The 23268-nt window shown below is 38.5% G+C and overlaps 1 protein-coding gene across 1 annotated transcript in view; it reads left to right on the plus strand.

Moving 5' to 3' along the window:
* Arhgef38 (Rho guanine nucleotide exchange factor 38) overlaps positions 1-19951 on the plus strand; it is a 132418-nt gene extending 112467 nt beyond the window's left edge. Inside the window, exons 10-14 of the mRNA XM_052178494.1 lie at positions 2426-2737; positions 6716-6859; positions 7739-7937; positions 8057-8298; positions 19766-19951. Coding sequence (XP_052034454.1) covers positions 2426-2737; positions 6716-6859; positions 7739-7937; positions 8057-8298; positions 19766-19951 — 1083 coding nt within the window. The remainder of the gene's footprint in view (positions 1-2425; positions 2738-6715; positions 6860-7738; positions 7938-8056; positions 8299-19765) is intronic.
* The last annotated feature ends 3317 nt before the right edge of the window (positions 19952-23268 follow it).

Raw genomic sequence — 23268 nt, forward strand, 5'->3', positions numbered from 1 at the left:
GCTTTCCTGGGTAATACTAATTTTAGTTTTGCATCTTATATTATTATTTCATAACAGTATTGATTCTATTGAGTAAAAGGCACAATAGACCACCTCTCTGTGTTGGCTCTGTTAGCACTTGGGTCAGACTGTCCTCGCCAAGTGGCCCTTGGCTTGGATGGTTCTAGCATTCATAGCCTAGGAGGTTCACGATCTCATGATCTCAGCTACACATTCACCTCAAATAACCTTCAATCAGTGATGCCCCAAATAGTTCCAAACCTTAAGAAGTAACCAAGCCCACATCCTCCTGCAAAACTACTCCAAATACACAGCTGCTTTGGGCACTGTGACATGGAAAGCTGGAATTACATTCTTCTGATAAACAAGATCTCACCTTGCTATTCAGACCAGGCTGGCCTTGAACTCACAGAGGATACCTTTCCCTTGCCTCCTAAGAACTGGGACTAAAGATGAGTGCCCAAAGCCTCACAGACATGCCCAGAAGCTAGTCTCCTGGGCAATTCTAAATCCTGTCAAGCTGATAAGAAAAATTCACCATTACCATGCATTCACCCATGTACACAAAATTTAAAAACTTAATGCAATACTTTCAAGAGCCTGGGAGATGCCTCAGTGGACACCTGCTGTGAAGACTGAGCCTTGAAACCCTAGAATCCATACAGTGCAAAGAAATAACCAGTGCCTACAAATTGTCTTCTGACCTCCAATGTGCTCTATGACAAGAATGCCCTCTAACAGGAACACAAGATAAATAAAAGTTAAAATGTAAGAAGATTAATTATCACATTATCCCAAATAAAGTGATAGAGATATAAGTCATTCATGAATGGACAGATAAGTAGGTAGGAAGATAAGCGCATAGAGAGATCAATAGACCAAAGTTTTACATCCATGGGTTTAATGAGAAGCCATGATGAGGTCTGGGTGGGTTGGGTCTTTTTTCAGGGTTTAATTGTAGGAAGGATATTTTAAGAAAGCCATCAATGGTGTGCTCTTTACACCAATTTAAATCCATTAAACTGATAACTATTAAAACTATCTAAGCATGTGCTACATAGCTTCTCCCATAGCAAGTCTGCTCCATCATTTCACAGAAAAAGGAAGAACTTGTCCTGTCTACCTCGATAAAGTAATATTAGACCTGCCAAGTTAAAAGAGTCACCAGAAAGCATGATATAAAAGTAGCATTTTGCTGGGTGACATACTGAAAGCTTTGAAATTGAAATATTAACTCAAAAATTTACCCCAGGACAGAGAAGTTATTCCTATCCAGCCATGAATGATACTTTTCTACAAATATTGTGTAGGACAGCATTTTAAAATATAATATACTTATCTGTTCTAACTACTGTTCCTCTGGCAAATAAAGTTCATATTTATGGGGTAGAGGGGCTTATGCTACAATCATAGCATAATCTTAAAATTAATAACTTGTGGCTTCTAGGCAAGTAATAACACGGTGACTTATCTAAGACATTCTTTGCTTAGTCCAGGGGCTCATTAAATAGTAGGCTGGTATCTATTGATTATTTCATAAACTAAAATCAAATCTAATTTGTGTTGGCTATTGCTGGTACTACTAACAGATAGGGTTCCCTCTCTTTTAAACTTCCCATGAGTTCAGACAAAGTTATCAGAAGGCCAGTGGTCATCAGACACAGGATAAAAGTACATTTCTGAATACAGGGGAAAGACACATGAAGAAAAGAAATTAAATCTAGGATTCTGGAGTAGTGTCATGGGGTCAGGTGCTATTGCAAAGTTTTTCATTAATATTTCAGACCTGCAATAATAGCAGTTTCAGACACCAAGTTAGCAGTCCTCAACCCTCTGATGTATATAAATACATTTCATTCTGGCCATTTCTGCCACAGGAAAAAGATATATATTTAAAGAACCACTGTTTGCATGGGAAACACAATTCCATCCAAAACACAAATCTTGAGATTGAAAAATAGGTTTGAAACCCATGTGGTAGAGTGAGATGGACTCTCCTTAGACTGTTTGTGTCAATTTCATTGACCACAAAGGCAAAGGTACTGAGTTGGTCAGTCGTGGTCACACACTGACATTTCCTCTGGTCCTGATGTGATATGAGACTTCAGCTTGGCTCTGTGGTTAGAAAGGAGGGAGGGTCCTGAAGGAGGCGCCCACAGCACAGATTCACTGGCCACAGACAGAAGAGTTATGATCAGGGAGAAGAGGCTTCTCTCTCATCTTCAGGCTCCGTATTGTTGCTTTAAGCCTGGATAAATAAGCTTAGGCAGACCTCCTAAGAATGAGAGCTTCTTTTCAAATAACTGGGCACTATTCTCTTCCTTTTGAGCTTTAGAGGAGAGAAGGTCGGCCTACTGCGAGCAGCGCTGGTTGGTCACAGAGTAAGCTATCCTCTTGCTAATGGGACTATATTTTTCTTTTGCAGGCTGCTCGTTCTCAGAGACTCATCCTGAGCCCCCTGTCAGCTTTGCTGTCCGTATTCCCTGGACCTCAGAAGCTCATCCAGAAACGCTATGACAAACTACTGGACTATAATAGCTCCCTGCCCCGGTCAGTCACCACTGAGTCAGACTTAGCCAAACGAGAGTATGAGGCGCTCAATGCCCAACTTGTGGAAGAGCTGCAGGCGTTCAACCAGGCTGCCAGGAAGATCTTGCTGAACTGCTTGTGTAGTTTCATCACCCTCCTCCGGGACCTGATGCAGGTGGCGCTGCAGGTTTATTCCACAGTCAAGACGGTGAGCAAACTGCTACCCCCGGGCCACCTCAGCGTTACTCATCATTCAGAGTGTGCGTGTGTGTGGCCCGTGTGTGTTGTTGTTTAAGTATGAAGTCGCTTATCCATCTTGAATCATATAGTTTTAAAGATGCCTTTAAAAAAAAAAGATGCATTTTTTTAATACTTAAAAGGAATACCTCCACTGTGTAGTTTACAGTAGAAGAAGAGAAAAAGAGAGTCTTGGGTTTTGAGAAATTACTAAAATGGTAAAGTCAAATCAGTCTGGGGAAGATTATCTTCAATAAAATGATTCTATTCTATAATGTGTGCTTCCACAGGTGTGTTCTGCTGTGACTGTGGTCACATGCAGTAGTTGTAGGAAGCAAGACAGACACTGTGCATCATTCACACATTCCCTGATAATATCTTGCATGACTATGAGGCTCTGAGAAAATCCAATGCTGATTATCAAAGACTCTGGCATGGAGGAGACCTTGTCTTAATACCTACCCATTACCATGTCCCCTTGGGCTAACTGCTTTATCCCTGCCCGTCTACATTTTCCTCTTGTGTCTACAATGAGAAATGTGTATCTTTTATGGTAAACTTATAGCATGTTGTCCTTTGCATTATATTGAAGTGAACAGTTAAAAAGTGTAAGTATACTCACAACTTACATTGTCAGACAGCAGATTGCAAGAAGTCTTTTACCTTACAAAATATATCAAATGCCCCGTTGCCCCTCCCCAGTCCCCAGTCCCTTCACCCACCATTCACTCTTTTTTTTTTTTTTGAGACAGGGTTTCTCTGTATAGCCCCGGATGTCCTGGAACTCACTCTGTAGACCAGGCTGGCCTGGAACTCAAAAATCCGCCTGCCTCTGCCTCCCAGAGTGCTGGGATTATAGGCGTGTGCCACCACCACCCGGCCACTCTTCTGTTTCTATTTAACTATGTTGAATCCTCCATGTAAGAGAAATCACCATTTTTCTTATTGTGACTAGCATATATTACTTAGTATAGTACTATCAGTTTCCCATGTAGCATGTGACATGGTTTTTCCTTTAAGTGTCAATAGTGTTCTCGTGAATATGTAGAATACATTGCCTATTCACTCATTTCTCTTGATGGCTATTCTGGTAATTTCTATCTCTTGGCTACTGACAATGATGCTATGATGATGGCAATAATTCTCCAAGATCCTGATTTCAGTAACTTTGGACATATACCTGAAAGTAGGATTGTGGGATCTTAGGATAACTCTAATTTTAATGTTTAAAAGAAACATCAAAGTTCTATTATACCTTTTGTTTTTAATTAGCATTGTGTAGGTACCTGATTTAAAGATTCAAGTATGTTTGGCCAAAGGAAAAAATTGCCCTTCAATCCTAGAACTCCATCTCTCCCTCATGAGGGACAACCCCTCAGATATCTTAGGCATTAGACTTCACATACTAGCTGGCATTCTTGTTGAACTGTTTTTTTAACTTTAGGCACAACACATTCTGGATGAATATGAAATCTCCCTTTTTGTCTTTATGCCTCTGCAACATATTTGTTCACCCATTGATTATAGTTACTCCATAAATTTGGAGGCCTACACCGAGTATAAACTATTTGACTTGTGTGAGTCATCATGCCAGTAGAAATAGCCATGCATTGAGTGTGAGCACTTGAAACAAACAAACAAAATGACTACTTACAAAGGCACCTAAGGGTGGACACTCTGCCTTCCACGTGGCAGGAGAAGGGAGCGTGTGCCAGGCAGGTTGGAGGGATGAGGGGAGGATTTTAACAAGAATGTGTGGGAACTCGTGGAAGGGGGGAACATGATAGAGAAGTATTATTCAGTCTATCCTGTAGAAAAAATAACCATAAAATAAATACCCTCATCTCATTCCTCTCTCCTGATGCCATAATGGAAGTTTGGGCAAGTCCTGTCACCATGCGTCCTTCTGATCAAATGTGTGAAGTACTGAGGAAGGCGGGAAGGGAAGGGAGGAGCACATGAGAGTGACCACAGACAGGCAGCTCACAACGTGAACCCTGGCTAGAGTCACCCACACAGAACACCGTACTTCTTCTTTCACATACAGGGCGACCTTTGCCTGTTGACTAAATCACTGCTTATGTATTTCAGAGGGAACAGGGAGGGGCGGGGGAGATGTTCAGTGATTTAGTGGGTAGAATGCAGGCATTAGGACTTCAGTTCATATGCCCAGCACCCACCTAAAAGCCAGGCATGACAGCACACACTTGTGACCTCAGTGATAGAGTTAGAGACAATGACCCTGGGAGCTTGCTCAGCCGACTAGTGTGGCCACTTGGTAAGCTCGAGGTTGAGTGAGACACCCTTCATAAAGTAAGGTGGAAAAGGGTTGAGGAATACCTGTACCCTCCTGCCTCTGCAAGTGCACATATGAATATGTGCATGTTCTTCTTAGGTGGACAGATATGCATGCACATATATTCACACACACACACACAAACTTTGAACAGTAACACGTCTCTGCATGTTTAACACCCACCTTACAGTTAGATGTTCCTCTCACCCAGGTTGTAAGGAGCACAAATCTATAGATGTAAACATGAAAATTAGGAGGCAGTTTCACAATGTGACTACTTAGCGAACCATAAATGGGTTTTCTTCTCAGGCCTATGACTTTTCCTAGTCATGTTTTTCTGACTGTGTTTTCGGTAGTAGGTGTGACTTTCCTCCTATGGAGTAGGACTCAGCTATGATCAAGAGAATGACTGGTTACCCTATAAACTCTCTTGCCACTATTTCGCCAGTAAGTGCATCTTGCGTGGCAAGACAGTATTGCAACATGGTGGGGGAGGGGTATCAGTACCAGGCAATACCACCGTGCCTTTTATCTCGCAGCAGCTTGTATTGTACTTCTCAGGGTTATGAAAGTTAGCCATCAAGAAGAATTTCCTGGTCAGTTCAAGGTTTATCTATTTGTGTTCTGCAACAAAAGTCCATGGTATCTTCAGGAATAGAGCCTTACTGTGTACTTATCAAAGGCCCCAAAGAACAGCAGCAGCAGCAGCTGCCTGCATTGCTTTGGGTGTTTCTGGGGGTCTCTCTGACCAAAACCTCAAAGGGAGGTGCCCATGCCTAACTCTGAGATTTTCATTTAGTGATTCAGGTCTTGGGGGGGGGGGCAGCGTCGGTCACAGATGTGGAATACTTTCGCTCAAACTCATTTTTTTTTTTAAAAAATGTATTTTCAGCTAACTTACAAGCTAATGGGGTTTTGTAAAGTTTCCTAATATATCCTTAGTTTTGGTTAATCCATTCTTCCCCCCATCATGCCCCTTAGCTTCTGGTCTTCTCTCTCTGTTGCCCAAATCACCATCACCTGCTTTCTATGTTCTGATGTGTGTGTGTGCGTGTGTGTGTGTGTGTGTGTGTATCTTAGATTGCAAGAATGCAGGTCCCCAATAGCCTCTTTATTATTTTATGCCTTTGCCTGGCTTGCTCAAATCCCCCTGCCTCAACCCCCAGCTCCCCCCTCTCTACTCTCATTTCATTTATATTCTGCCACTGCCTTCCTTCTATGCACCCTGCAACAACTGCTCGGTCTTAACATCTGGCTTCCATACATAGTTCATGTTGAAAATACAAGACAGACACTTGCTGACTCTTAACCCTGCCTCTTGCAGCCTCATTCCCTGTACTCCCCTGCTGTCCCCCTGTCCCCTGCTGTCCCCTGCTGTTCCACCTAGGCTGCTGTGACACCACAGCCCCCGGAACTTTACTCCTGGCTCTTTCCTGCTTTGTATTCCTATGTAGTGTTGAAGTTTTAAAATGTACCCCGACCATCTCGTGAGACTTCAGCAGTATCAGACTGCCCATCTTTCTAGAAGCTATCAGTTGCTCTGATTCTCCACTGTGGCTCTGTTTTACCCCAATCATCACCACCACAAGCCCCGGCAGAGTCAATGCCCAGTGTGATTGGTTATCTGAAAATATCACGCTGTTTCTCCCTCAGGTGCCACTGCCAGTCTTGGGCATCTCAGAGATTCAGAATCAAGTGCTGGAAGAGGTTCACAACTTGAGCTTTGTAAAGGACAACAGTGCCACCTTTATTGAGAGGAAACTTAGCTTTGAAAAGAAGAAGCCGGCACAGGTTCTGGTGAGTTTAGCACTGTCCGTGGCAGTGAAGACATCATCTTGTTGCCTTGTCCAAATTATAGCCTATAGATCCCCATACTGTCTGTGCCATCCAAATAGCATGTTGTTCCTTTGTTTTACTGTTTCTACCTTTTATATTATAAGCTCTGTAGGAAAGTGATGTTCGTTTCTGTTTTATTCATGACAGTTCCCTAACATGCCAAAACCTGCTTGATACACTACGGATACTCAAATTTGTTGACTAGGGTTTTAAAGAGACAAATCATACAGTGTAGCCCCTCATTTCCAACCCACTTCATTTCCAGCCTCCAGAGATAAAGTATTTTTTTTTCCGAAGTCACTTAGTGCCAGAGTCCTTTCCTGACTCCTGCCTTGTTTACCCAGAAAAACATGCACACGAGCAATTTACCAAATTAAAATTACAAAGTACTTACATTCTGCAAGAAATTAAATAAAAAATAATAAAATATCACTCAACAGTCAGGAGTTATTAGAACCTCTGTCATCTTTGAAACTGTTTTTAAAATTTCTATGTATTTATTTATTGGGTATCTGCTTGTATACACACACACACACACACACACACAGGAATACATTTAGAGGTAAGAGGATAACTTATGGGACTGGTTCTCTCCTTCTGCTCTGTGGATCTAGAAATTGAGCTCCAGTCATCAGGTTTTATCCTCTGAGCCACCTTGCCAGCCCCTGAGCCTCTGCCTTCTTATGCCTGATTGAATTTTCTTTCTTTTCTACAACACTGCCCTCATGTGCTTACTCGAGATTTTTAAACTGGAAATCTCAGCTGAATATACTAACAGCCCTACCCAAGCATCCACCTTATCATGTATCCAGATTGGTATAGACTTCTTACTTTTCTCAGCCAGAAGTGCCACATCAAACGGACGCTCACCGCTCCAAACTTCTGTCCACATACGGAGCAGAGGAACTCTACCGAGCTAAGCGCAAGTGTAATGCCACCCAAGAGCATGACATCAACCTTCTAGAAGGGGAGTTGGTAGCAGTCCTGGAACAGAAGGATCCCCTGGGGAGTACAAGCAGGTGGCTTGTGGACAATGGATGTAAGTTTCTTTTCCCACAGACTAACTACTTTTCCGGTTGAGAATTTCCCAGGAGTCTCTGCGTGTTTGGGGACGGTCCTGGCATAACCCTGGTGCTTCTTTCTTTCTCTTTCTACCAGTTGTAAAAGGCTACGTGTATTCCTCCTTCCTAAAGCCCTACAACCCAGGGAAGGGGCAGAAGGTGGACGCAGAGAACAGATTCTGTGACGACGATTTCGAGAACATCAATCTCTTTGTGTCTTGCCGGACTGCGGGTGACAGGGTCAGCATAAGTGACAGCAGCTCATCGCTTAGTGGCTCTTGTGGGAAGTCTGAAACAAATGGTGCTGATGTTGATGATTTTCAAGAGGTAGATGAGCAGGTAAGGCTTTAATCCTTGATGTAAAGATGCTTGGCCAATCAAACGAACAGATCTCTAACAGCTCACCTTGAGCTGAAGTACGGATAGAGAAAACTGCGAGCTCGGATGTTGAGAAGACCTAGGCCAATTAGCACATACTGTCTGCAGAGTGTTGAGCAAAGAATTTAAACCCTTTCCCCTCAAAACAGAAAAGAAAAGAATAGAAAAGAAAAAATTCTTATGCTGCAGAGATGTTGTGTTCACTAGAAATGATGTTCTTTTCATTTCTTGACACGGAATAAGCATCCAAATCATAGTGGCCACTAAAATATTCAGGGTGGTCAGAAATTTCTTTTTTAATGCTCTGCCACTGTAAAAAGGCAGCTTAGTTGAGATCATCAATATCAACTAGGAACTTATCTCTGAATCTGGTAGAACAGTGTTTCTCAACCTGTGGGTCACAACTCTTTGTGGGAGTCAAATGGCCCTTTTACAGGTCTCACCTATGACTATCGAAAAACGCAAATATTTACAGTACGGTACATAACAGTAGCAAAATTATAGACATGAAGTAGCAAGAAAATTAGTTTTATGGTGGAGGGGTCACCACATGAAGAACTGTATTAAAGGGTCGCAGCATTAGGGGGGTTGGGAACCTCTGCTTTAGAAGCAATGTCTTCATTAAACTGGGGAAGATTTGGACACTTATTAATGCCATCTGCTAACCATGAAAGCTTTCCCTTTCACTAGTTGTGCCAATGCCAAGATCACTGACATAGCCCCCTCATAAATCAGTAAGCTAATTGTAACATAAGGTTCATTTTTGCTACCTCATAAAGTTTCAGTGTTTTCAACTAGTCATCTCCAAGTAGTGACCACCTAATTTTCCACCTTTTTTAACACAGTAATTTCCATTAGCCTAAATTTCTTTTCCACTGGGTTATATGTCTTATTTTCAGAAGACAGGAATGGAATGATATTCAAAAACTAAATGCAAGCTCTTTATTCCTTTCCCCTTTAGTGCTACTCCTCAAAGACATGTCTTTCAGATATATTTTATGCATATATTTTGTATATATATATATATATATACAAAACATATGTGTTGCCTTTTAAACACTTAAACACCACTCTACTTATATAGCTAATTTATTCCTTAAAACAATTCTCTGAAGTGTCTTTAAATTTTTATAGTTTTGCTGAGGCAGAATCTCATGGTATAGCCCAGGCTGGCCCTTCACCTCAGCCTCCTAAGTGGTATAACTCTGAGCATATATTGTCATATCCATTTTATAGAATAAGTCATATACATAATCACTAACCCAGTCAAAAATACTGAAAATATTTTATATTTAAAGACTTAAAACAATAATTCCAGGAGTATTCTTCATCTCCTTTTCTATGCTTTTATAAATACATTTGTAAGGAAAATTAATAAATATATTGATGGGTCACAGGGTATATAGAAAATCTTTACAGAGCTTGTCATGCTGCCCTTCATAAATAGCATTATATAAGTCTTATTTATATGCTATAGAGTTCACTTATTTTAAATGTAAAATCCAGTAACTTTTAGTATAACTACACTATAATTAGTATGAATTGTGCAAAACAATTTCAGAACATTTCTTTCATGCCCAAAGATCCTTTAGATTCATTTGCAATCTCTGCTTTTTCCCATATCCAGCTCTGAAAATCACTAATCTATTTTCCGTTTCTTCATTACATCTTTTCTGTATATTTTACATGGCTGGAATTCTAAATGGTGTTTTATAGCTGGCTTTTTTCTCTCAGCATGTATTTAATATTAATTGCTGCTGTAAATATATGTGGTTTTGCATCTTTTTTAATACCTAATAATGTTCTGTGACATTTATACAGCATTTTAACAATTTGCTAGTTAATACATTTGAGCAATGTCTATTTGAAGCTATTGTGAATGTCTCTGTAGACATTAATGTGTGTGTCTATGTGGATTTCAGTTCTCTTAAACAGACATCCAGTAATGGATTTGCACCCTGGCATGGTAAATATGTGTTTTACTTTTAGAGGAAATACCAAATCATTTTTCAAGTGAATTAGATGCTACATGTTTTCTTTAATAAGAGTGGAGAAAAAGGGAGGAAATTTTCTCTTTCTCAAAATATAAAATACCTTTTTCTTTTTTTAGAAATTTTATTTTTACTTACAGCTCCACTTATAAGCCAAATATGCATTCTTAATTAATTGAAATCCATATCATTTGTTCTTTCCTATTATAAAAAAATATTTCCTATTATACTATTGATCACTTGATTTAAGGATTATGAAAAGATGTTCCCCACTGAAAAACAATCCAGGTTATCTTCTGCCAAGACAGAATTTTAAATTCTGTCATTGTCCCTTTACAAAAGCACTAGCATTTGGAACATGTGCAGCCATGAGTTTATGTTTTACTTATAGAAATGTTTTTGTTCTTTTAAATTTCATGTCCTCTTAAATTTTCCTTTTAATGAATAATTTCTGTCCCTTGAAGACAGAAAGTTTATCTGTCTTGATAAGTTTCTCAATGCCACACATAATATAAAATCTTAAGTGACTGTCTGTCTATTCTTTATTTGATTAAAGTGGTTTTTATGTTTTTTTCATTCGATATATTTTTTATTTACATTTCAAATGACTTCCCCTTTTCTGGCCCCCCCACTCCCTGAAAGTCACATAAGCCCCCTTCCCTCCCCCTGTTCCTGCCCCCACCCCTTCCCACTTCCCTGTTCTGGTTTTGCCTTATACTGCTACACTGAGTTTTTCCAGAACCAGGGGCCACTCCTCCATTCTTCTTGTACCTCATTTGATGTGTGGATTATGTTTTGGGTATTCCAGTTTTCCAGGCTAATATACACTTATTAGTGAGTACGTACCATGATTGATCTTCTGAGACTGGGTTACCTCACTTAGTATGATGTTCTCCAGCTCCATCCATTTGCCTAAGAATTTCATGAATTCATTGTTTCTAATGGCTGAATAGTACTCCATTGTGTATATATACCACATTTTTTGCATCCATTCTTCTGTTGAGGGATACCTGGGTTCTTTCCAGCTTCTGGCTATTATAAATAGGGCTGCTATGAACCGCCGGTTTCTGAGGAACCACCAGACTGATTTCCAGAGTGGTTGTACCAATTTGCAACCCCACCAGCAGTGGAGGAGTGTTCCTCTTTCTCCACATCCTCGCCAACACCTGCTGTCTCCTGAGTTTTTAATCTTAGCCATTCTGACTGGTGTAAGGTGAAATCTCAGGGTTGTTTTGATTTGCATTTCCCTGATAACTAATGAAGTTGAGCATTTTTAAGATGTTTCTCCGCCATCCAAAGTTCTTCAGGTGAGAATTCTTTAACTCTGTACCCCATTTTTAATAGGGTTATTTGGTTTTCTGGGGTCTAACTTCTTGAGTTCTTTGTATATATTAGATATTAGCCCTCTATCTGATGTAGGGTTGGTGAAGACCTTTTCCCAATTTGTTGGTTGCCAATTTGTCCTTTTGATGGTGTCCTTTGTTTTACAGAAACTTTGTAATTTTATGAGGTCCCATTTGTCAATTCTTGATCTTAGAGCATATGCTATTGGTGTTCTGTTCAGGAACTTTCCCCCTGTACCGATGTCCTTAAGGGTCTTCCCCAGTTTCTTTTCTATTAGCTTCAGAGTGTCTGGCTTTATGTGGAGGTCCTTGATTCATTTGGAGTTGAGCTTAGTACAAGGAGACAAAGATGGATCAATTCACATTCTTCTGTATGCTGACCTCCAATTGAACCAGCACCATTTGTTGAAAAGGCTATCTTTTTTCCATTGGATGTTTTCAACCCCTTTGTCGAGGATCAAGTGGCCATAGGTGTGTGGGTTCATTTCTGGATCTTCAATCCTGTTCCATTGATCTGCCTGCCTGTCACTGTACCAATACCAAGCAGTTTTTAACACTATTGCTCAGTAGTATTGCTTGAGGTCAGGGATACTGTTTCCCCCAGAATTTCTTTTACTGTTGAGAATAGTTTTAGCTATCCTGGGTTTTTTGTTATTACAGATGAATTTGAGAATTGCTCTTTCTAACTCTATGAAGAATTGAGTTAGGATTTTGATGGGTATTGCATTGAATCTGTATATTGCTTTTGGCAAAGTGGCCATTTTAGCTATATTAATCCTGCCGATCCATGAGCACAGTCCCGTAACCCATAAAGAAATAGAAGGGGTTGTCTTAGTCGGGGTTTCTATTCCTGCACAAACATCATGACCAAGAAGCAAGTTGGGGAGGAAAGGGTTTATTGAGCTTACACTTCCACATTGCAGTTCATCACTAAAGGAAGTCAGGACTGGAACTCAAGCAGGCCAGGAATCAGGAGCTGATGCAGAGGCATGGAGGGATGTTTCTTACTGGCTTGCTTCCCCTGGCTTGCTCAGCCTGCTCTCTTATAGAACCCAAGAGCACCAGCCCAAAGGTGGTACCACCCACGAGGGGCCCTCCCCACTTGATCACTAATTGAGAAAATGCCCCACAACTGGATCTCATGGAGGCACTTCCCCAACTGAAACTCCTTTCTCTGTGATAACTCCAGCCTGTGTCAAGTTGACACATGAAACTAGCCAGTACAGCGGTCTTAGAAAGCCTTCCAACCAAAAAAAGCACAGGACCAGATGGCTTCAGTGCAGAATTCTATCAAACCCTCAAAGAAGACCTAACACCAATACTCTTCAAGCTCTTCCACAAAATAGAAACAGAAGGAACACTACCCAATTCCTTCTACGAAGCCACAATTACGCTGATACCAAAACCACACAAAGATTCAACAAAGAAAACTTCAGTCCAGTTTCCCTTATAAACATCGATGCAAAAATACTCAATAAAATTCTTGCCAACCGAATCCAAGAACACATCAAAACTATCATCCACCATGATCAAGTAGGCTTTATTCCAGGGATGCAGGGTTGGTTCAATATACGGAAATCCATCAATGCAATCCACCACATAAACAAACTCAAAGAACAAAACCACATGGTCATTTCATTGGATGCTGAAAAGGCATTTGACAAAAATTCAGCATCCTTTCATGCTTAAAGTCTTGGAAAGAACAGGAATTCAAGGCCCATACCTAAACATAGTAAAAGCAATATACAGCAAACCAGTAGCCAGCATCAAACTAAATGGAGAGAAACTTGAAGCAATCCCACTAAAATCAGGGACTAGACAGGCCTGTCCCCTTTCTCCTTATCTTTTCAATATTGTACTTGAGGTACTAGCTCTGGCAATTAGACAACATAAGGAGGTCAAAGGGATACAAACTGGAAAGGAAGAAGTCAAGCTATCATTATTTGCAGATGATATGATAGTCTACCTAAGTGACCCAAAAAACTCCACCAGAGAACTCCTACAGCTGATAAACAACTTCAGTAAAGTGGCTGGTTATAAAATCAACTCAAGCAAATCAGTGGCCTTCCTATACTCAAAGGATAAGCAGGCTGAGAAAGAAATTAGGGAAATGACACCCTTCACAATAGCCACAAACAATATAAAGTACCTTGGGGTGACTCTTACCAAACATGTGAAAGATCTGTATGACAAGAACTTCAAGACTCTGAAGGAAATAGAAGAAGACCTCAAAAAATGGATAAAATACCTTTTTAAAAATCCTTTGTTCTCTGTTTCCTGAGTTTGGAAACCTGTAAACATAATTGACATAGACAACTAGTCTTGCCTAAACACTAGCATTATTACTAATACATCAGATTGAGAAGCAAATCTTGGATCAGTGGTCACATGGGATCTCTGGAGCTTCCCTTAGATTAAAATGATTTTGTTCATATTGAGGGTCTCCCCTTTGCAAGCATAGAATATGCCCAAGTTCATCAGAGCAAAGAGAAGTGACCCCTGTGGAGACTCCAGGAGGAGGGAGAAAATGCCAGGGACAGGAAGTAGCAAGTCCTTTCATGCTTTACCACTGACAAGAAAGGCATATGGGCCGGTGGTCGTCAGTCTCCTAATGCAGCTGCTCTTCATACTTGGAAATAAGGAGAACGGATTATAGTTTCATGTTCGCCACAGGCTGGTGTTTCTACTCCATCAGCTCTCAGGCAGTATGTGAATACTTATATTTATGGGTCACAGTTTAAGAGAATGATATAGCATAGAGGTCCAGGTAAGTGACTGAAAATGGTTGAAAATTATATTGTTGTCACATCTCATATCTGATGTATCCTCAATAAAAATTGTTTGTTTGTTTTTTGGTTTTTTTTGTTTTTTGTTTTTTTGTTTTTTGTTTTTTTGCTATTTAAACTTTAAAAAAAATCAGCTGTAGCCTGTACTGCTTAGCTGGGCATTGCTTGATACCACTGTTTCTTGCTCTGCTCTTTCCTACAGAGGTGATACTTTCTGTCATCCTCCAGACTTGCAGAAGCGCATTCTAAGGAGGAGTTATAGTAGCCTTCTCCTATAGTCTTGCTGAGGATTCAAATGAACCCTGTCAAGGACAGGTGGATGGGCAGACTTGGCTTCTACCTAATATTCAGGGGAATCTCTGAGGCTTTGAGAATCACTGAGGTAGAAGACCACTGGAGACTGGTTAATGACCTTAAGGACCAAGAGGACCTACCTGTGATTGGCTTTGGAGGGTGTCTTATTACTTTTCTATTGCTGTGATAATATAACATGACCTAGGCAACGTATGGAAGAAAGAGTTTATTTGCAGCTTACATTTTTAAAATGCTAGAACCCATTGACCATCCTGAATGGGAATGGCATGGGATTTTGTGACAAACCTCCTCCAACAAGGCCACACCTCCTAGTCCTTCCCAAACAATTCCACTAACTTGGAGACCTAGTATTTAAACATATGAGCCTGGGGGGGGGGCATTTCATCCACACAATCCCAGAGAGTTTCCTCGATTATTTTGGAAATATGTTTCTTTGCATGTGGTCTTTTGCATAAGATATAATTTGAAAGCACATTTTTTGACAAGTTTGATTTTTTTCAAGCTTGTGATCTGGTTTTTGCCTTTATATTTTATAATTACTTATGATAATGATAGCCACATATTGAATAAGCTGTGTGTTTTCAAGTTCACTAAAAATCTAACAGGCTGATCCTAAGGTATTTAGGTAATCTATTAAAAGGAAGATTAAGAGACTATTTGATATGGAAGGATGTTTTACAATGCTCTGAAGGGCAAAATAGATTACAAAAATATACAATTTCATTTTTGTTCCAATCTCAGAACAAAGACAGAGTGAGGGAGGACAAGATGGAGAAGAAGAAAGAATAAAGACACAGCACTTGCTTGACTTTCTTTGCTTCCTTTTGAAACTTTTTCCTTAAAATTACTGTTTACACTGAAGATACTGTTCCTCCCAGGATGCCTGTGATCTTCCTTGGTTCTTATCAGTTATAACTATATCAAAAGTGCATCAGAAGGCACCCTATGGTGTGATTTGGTTTCTTGACTATCCTTTTGTAGCTTCAAACTCACCCAAATCATTCATTCTCACACACACACACACACACACACACAGTTAACAATGGGAAACTCTCTTAGGGAATCCATACCCAGGTTCTCAGGTGTGTTTTAGTGTCTGAAAAACACTCTTTTCTTAATCCTCATGTTTAAACCTCTTAAAATATTTTTATTAAATCGCCAGATTACTTCATAAAAAGCTACATACTGGTAAAAATATATAATCATTGAATGAAGAAAATAAAAGCTTGCTTCTATAGGATGAGAGAAAAGAACGGGTATTTTTTTCATGCAATGTAATCAGTTTTGCTTTGGAACTAATTCAATAAATGCTGGTTTAAAAGCTATTTAGTTTTGGAAAGGAAAATTAAAATACATTATGAGTTTTATTGTTCATAGCTGGAGAATTGGGATAAAATCCATAAAATGAGATTACACAATGCAATGAAGTTATGAAATAAAAATTAAATGCAGGAATATGCAGAGTAAGAGACTGCAGAGGTCTCTGGCTGAGTCATGATATAGGTGGTGTTAAATCAAATGCGTGGAGAGCTGAGCTGTATGGCCAGGTTATCATACATAAAATGAAATGCAGATTTACAATAGGCAAAGGAGCAAACAGTGAAACATTTTTAAAATAACAAGAGTAAAAAGCAATGCATGATTATGATTCATATTAATAACATTTTAGCATTTCTGGAAAAAATTATACATACCTTTAACATTAGAAAAGTGTAGTCTAAGATTTGAAAATGAGAAATTTCTCAGCTCTTCAGTTCACAACAATTTGTAAACTTCTCATTTTTCTTCTAACAACAATGAAAATAAAAAGAATTAGAAGACCAGAGAAAATATATTTCTTTCAAAGCAGGCTTAATTCCATTTTGAGCATGTAAGGTATACCTTTAGTTAGCATGCTCTATGAGAAATGGAAAGTACTGATCTGAAATAAGTTTGGACCATGAAAATCTAAAATGTAATTTTGAATTTTAAATTTATGGTCTCAAGAGAATTTATATTTGCTTCAAATATATATTTTAATCCAGGCATGGTGACAGACTTTTAATTCCAACACTTTAGACTCAGAGACAAGTAGATCTCTATGAATTCAAGGAGATCCTGGCCTACATAGTGGTTTCAGGCTAGCCAATGGTTGCATCGTGAGACTCTGTCTCAAAAAACATCAATAAAACACAAATAATAATAATAAACATATCTAATCAAAGTTTATTTTCTCATTGGGGAAATTTGTACCAAAGTGAAAGACTGCACGTGCGTTGAGGAATGGGACAGTAGCAATGCTATCCTTCTGAAAAACCCAAGCCTGCGCTGAGAAAGCACATTTATTATTAGTTCAAATTACAAGGATGGCTTCAGCTGCTGATTCCAGCTCTTACAGATTCTTTGGGGACCATAATTTAACACATCGAACTCCTGTGTCATTTTGCAAACCAAATTAACCACACACTTATCTTGTGGATCTATTCAGTGTGGTCACGCTTGAGAGACTGCAGACCCTCTCTCCAGGACCACACTGTGCACCCCCTTCTTAGAAGGAAGATCAAGCACAGGAAGATGTGGGTCCAGCTGCCCTGGGTAGCAGTGTGGTTAAGAGTGTTCCTAACTCTTAGCTGAGAGGGTTACTGAGGTTATAGCCTATGTGACGGAAACTATCACAGGCTCTGACAAGTATTTGTTACAGCTGAAATTCAATTAGTAATTTGTAGCTCCCCATTCTGCTCTCTTCTTTACTTTCAAACAAAGTAATCCATCTTCATGCGTTTATGTATAGCTTGGTGGTGGTGGTAGTTCTGAGGGTTTGTTGCTTTGTCTTATCGGTATTTGTTATTTCTTCAGCTGAGTTGTAAGGTTTCGGGTAATGTATTTTGCAAAGTTTGATTAAATGACCATATAAATGTCGTTGGTTAGTTGCTTAATTTTATATCATAAGGAAACATTTTTTAAAATTTGCAGTCATATGATTTTTAGTGGAAGATGAATTAAACAGCAATTTGAGGTCTTCTAACTTATAACTATCAAGTATTTTTCTGAGGTCACTGAAAGTTTTAATTGAAATATATTTTATTAGTTTCTTCAAGGCCAGTTAATTTTGTAAAGTTATACATTTTATTCAATGTGCTTATAAAGATTTAGAAAATTAAAGAACTGGAAAGTTTCTGAACAGATCACCAATAGCTTATGCTCTAAGATCAAGAATTGACAAATGGGACCTCATAAAATTACAAAGTTTCTGTAAGGCAAAGGACACCATCAAAAGGACAAATCGGCAACCAACAAATTGGGAAAAGATCCTCACCAACCCTACATCAGATAGAGGCCTAATATCCAATATATATAAAGAACCCAAGAAGTCAGACTCCAGAAAACCAAATAACCCTATTAAAAAATGGGGTACAGAGTTAAACAAAGAATTTTCACCTGAAGAACTTCGGATGGCGGAGAAGCATCTTAAAAAATGCCCAACTTCATTAGTCATTAGGGAAATGCAAATCAAAACAACCCTGTGATTTCATTCAGGAGACAGCAGGTGTTGGAGAGGATGTGGAGAAAGAGGAACACTCCTCCACTGCTGGTGGGGTTGCAAATTGGTACAACCACTCTGGAAATCAGTCTGGTGGTTCCTCAGAAAACTGGGCACCTCACTTCCAGAAGATCCTGCTATACCACTCCTGGGCATATACCCAGAGGATTCCCCAGCATGTAATAAGGATACATGCTCCACTATGTTCATAGCAGCCCTATTTATAATAGCCAGAAGCTGGAAAGAACCCAGGTATCCCTCAACAGAAGAGTGGATGCAAAAAATGTGGTATATCTACACAATGGAGTACTATTCAGCCATTAGAAACAATGAATTCATGAAATTCTTAGGCAAATGGATGGAGCTAGAGAACATCATACTAAGTGAGGTAACCCAGTCTCAAAAGATAAATCATGGTATGCACTCACTAATAAGTGGATATTAACCTAGAAAACTGAAATACCCAAAACATAATCCACACATCAAATGAGGTGCAAGAAGAAAGGAGGAGTGGCCCCTGGTTCTGGAAAGACTCAGTGTAGCAGTATAGGGAAAAACCAGAACGGGGAAGTGGGAAGGGTTGGGTGGGAGGACAGGGGGAGAGAAGGGGGCTTACGGGACTTTCGGGGAGTAGGGGACTAGAAAAGGGGAAATCATTTGAAATGTAAATAAAAAATATATCGAATTAAAAAAAAGAAAAAAAAAGGAACAGTGAAGATTACTTACAGTCCTACCAACCAAATAAATTATTTAGTAGTTCTAGGTGTCTATTATTCATCTAAATTTACACATGTGTGTCTGTGTACTTGTGACTGCAGTTATCCACAGAGTCAGAAGAGGGTCTAGATACCTGGGAACTTGAGTCCTGGAAGCTGGTTGTGACACTTACGAGTTGGTACTGAGACGACAGTTGGGTCCTCTGCAGAGGTTATATTCCCTTAACCACAGAGCCATCTCCCAACCTGTAATTTTATATTTACAGTAAAAAATTACTTAATATGAATATTTTGTTATTATTCTCATGAAATTCCACTTAAATGACTACAAGTTAACTTAATAAGATTGTTTTTAATTCACTTTTTCTAACCTTTCTGTATGTTCCCATATCTCTCCCACTTTTTGCTATAAATACAGAAATATTGTTGTACATGTATTATCTGTCTGTCAGTTTTTCTGTTTTTGTGGAAGATATGCTTAAGAGATTGATTCAAAGGATTAGCAATCAAAAGTATTTTTAGAGAAACTGCCAAATTGCCTTCAAGCATGGACAGCCTACACTCCTTTCGAGGGAAAGCAAACGCCTGTTTTCTTTACTATCTGGGCCTTATCCTATCAAATCCATCAGGAAGAGCTGTGCTGTGTGACTGTAAAAACAAGAACACCTTAGCAGTGCTTCTTAAGGGTGAAAACATGTTAAGTTTCTCCAGAATCTTAGGTTCTGCTACCAGTAATATCTTTTTGTTTTTGGTCTAGATTTTCTATGCAGTCCATGCGTTCCAGGCACGGAGTGACCATGAACTCAGCCTTCAAGAGTACCAGCGAGTCCATATACTTAGATTCTGTGATCTAAGTGGGAACAGAGAGTGGTGGTTAGCTGAAGCCCAAGGTCAGAAAGGGTATGTGCCGGCTAACTACCTTGGGAAGATGACGTATGCTTAAGAAAATAAGCAACATTTCCTGGCAAGTTGTTTATTGACTACCTCAAAAACTGACACCAAAACTGCAAACCAGGAAACAAAGAAATCTCCAAACTGTATGAATGTTTTGAGGACAATCTTGCTTCCTAATAGGACGATTTCATTGATGCATAAAGAATAATTGTTGGCAGAAATACTACCAACAAAAACAGCAGAGTAAAACAGTTTAGGCTCTGACTATATATTTAAAGGTAGAGATCTTTTGAAAAGAGATATTTTCATTTATCATCACCAAAGAGTGGATCTAGGAGTAAGGTTTTTCACTTGATTGTAACATTTTTTCTGTATTTTGCCTTAAACACATCTTTTACATTTCTTATTTGCACATATAAGTGTTTACATCCACACAATATATTCTGCAGTTTATACAGTATGAGTACAATACAGATTATACATACATGTATAAGTCACAGAATAAACTAAGTACATAGAAAAATAACAGGGAACTATAAGTCTTTAACATAGGAGCTCCATTTTAAATACATTAATTAGAAGCAAAACACAAATGTTAATAATATCCAAAATTTGCTAAGTGTGTACTCAATGGTGTATATTTTGGATCACTCTGATTTAGAAGGTCCATGAGCAGTGTGATTTCTACTTCAGAGCCAATGTAAACACTTTTACTGCCCAGTTTGTGCTCAGCCAAGGTGTGGAGGATTGCATTAGCTATAACACCATGGTAGGACCTTGTGCTTTAAATTTGGCTACTCCTCTGAGAACTGTTCTCCAAAATTTCAGTCATTATTGGATTAAAAAATAGAGAAAGCGGGACAGATGTGGTGATGAAGTGAGCCAGGGCGATGCTCAGAAGGAAGGAAACTAAAGTCCTAGAGGTAACAACTCCATAGAGAATATGTTACGAAGACCAAAATGTCTGCCATGCGTTTGTTTACCTGGTCAGCATTATCAAAAAGCGCTGTTTATCAGGAACTCTGATAAAGTTGAGGGTTTTAGTACAGTGCAAATCAGTGCAGTACCCAGCCATGCAAAGTTTAGTCTAATAAGGACAACAGAGGTATTCTAGAAGCAAAACCACACTGGCTACTACCAATAAAACAGTATGTTTAGGATCATGGAATAGTGAGACTTTAATTTTGTTTGATTTTTAGTGGTTATTCTTATAATTACAGTAGATTTTAGTAGCCCATAAAATCCTAATGATATGTTTTAAAATTTGTTACTTTGAAAGATTCGATCCACTCTCTCTCCATATGTGTGTATATATATTATATATATCATACATATGATATCATAACCATATACATGGTTACATTTATTACTGAGCAATCAATATCTATAACAGAATAAAGAGTTCTATTTCTTCCAGGGTAACTGACTGAATACCACCTCGCTCCCCAAAGCAGAAGTAGGATTCTTATATGAAAGAAACAGTTTATATGACTACTAAGTGCATTAAAGTAGCTTTATAAAGTTCTCATGACATTGATTTTGCATAAAATGCTTTCTTTTTTAAGGAGGGCAACAAAAGACTTTCTAAAAGATTTAAGAGACTTAAAAGATTAATTGATCTTTAAATTCAATTTTAAAGCATGAATTTGTTTACCTGAGGTTAAGCAAAAAGAAATCCAAAGTTGCTACTACTTAAGGACACTATGAAAATGTCCAAAGAGGCATAATTTATTCATGGCTGTGTGCATCTGCACACCTGCACACTGACCTTCAATGTTTTACATAAAAATGAAGGATTATATAAATAACACAGTTGTGCTTTTCTGGCTGAAATTAGTGATTAGATGCAGAAGTTTTGTCTACTGATGTGGTCCTAGGAGTGATGCTTCCCGTCTGACCTTTGAAAACTCTGCCAGGAAAATCAGTCCTCGAGTTAGTTCCCAAGAAAGAACTGCTATGAACCAGTGACTGCAACTTTCCTATCATGATGAGCCCATTACTATAAATGAGCTCTGAAAAATTATATAATACCTTCATTTTCTACTTATTTTACTTAAAATCAAGTAACTTGTAATTCTGAAGTTAGACATTATTTTAATAGTCCGCAGAAAAATAAATTTCCAAGATAGTTTATAGAATGTATATATACACATAAACAGTTCAAAAGATTAAATCATTGGTTGCATTGGTATAATTACAACTAAACATGCTAAGGTATCTTGTTATATTCCTTTTAAAGTTAATATTGTACAGAATAGGATCCTCTGAAGTGGGCAATATTTTTTTTTACCAAGATGAAGAGGAAGCTTTTGTAGCTATTTTTCTTTTTAAAAATAAATAAAAATATATGCTTCATATTTACATTTCATTTTGAAATGCACACATTAAAACTACTAGTATATATAATATAGAGTATAAAATATTCGTCTAGTAATATAAAATTGTCATTGGTGCAGAATCAGAAAAAAGTTACAAAGCCACTTTATAAACTTATTTTATACTTCAGAAAAGTATCTTGAAGGATGTAGATGTAAGGAGGAAATAAATGCATGTTTAGTCATAGCAATGAAGCAATGGCTAACAGATGTTAAATGCTGGAACATTCCAAATCAATCCAAAATACAATCAGCTTTTGAGAAACTGCTTTTAAAATGCCTGATGCTATTTGGGATGTACATAGTCTGGGTGGTCTACACAAAGGGTTGCTTCAGCTACTAAGACATGGAATTGTCACTTCTTGGGTCTTTATCTACTTCACAAAGCTGTATGAATAAAAGGAGTAAATTATAAGACATAAAGCCCTCTCCCTTTAAGTTGTTTGTAGTAGCTATAGCTTCCTAATATATGCAGTGCATTACTAACTAGTGAAAATATTCAGACCTTACAAAATTCAGACCAAATGATCCTGTACATTTATATCATGGTCAGTGAGGTTGTGATTACAGTTCACTGCCTAGACAGACAACGGAATTCTGTAGGAATAGATCCTGTGTAAAGAATGCAAATCTTAAAAGTCTAATTCTGTAGTAGCTTCCTTCTCCATATACACATACATATATGTAAAATTAATCCAGTCCAAACTACAGCACTTCAGGTCTACTGGAGCTCAAGCTCTTTACGTAGCTACCATTTTTACAGTTGTATAGTTAGATGCAGGTGAAATTTACATATTCTGAGAAATAGCTCACCACTTTAGAAAAAACTGGAATTAAGATGTTCTTAGAAATCCTGGGAATATATTTTTCCTAAATTAAATTTGTTTTGTTTTGCTTAAAATTCCACTGAGGCATCTGAATGTATCCATTGCATTTCTAATTTCTTATGATGTACTACTAAAATTTCATTTTGTTAAAAGTGATGTATTTC

Source organism: Apodemus sylvaticus, chromosome 4 (assembly GCF_947179515.1).
Source record: "Apodemus sylvaticus chromosome 4, mApoSyl1.1, whole genome shotgun sequence".
Classification (NCBI taxonomy): Eukaryota; Metazoa; Chordata; class Mammalia; order Rodentia; family Muridae; genus Apodemus; species Apodemus sylvaticus.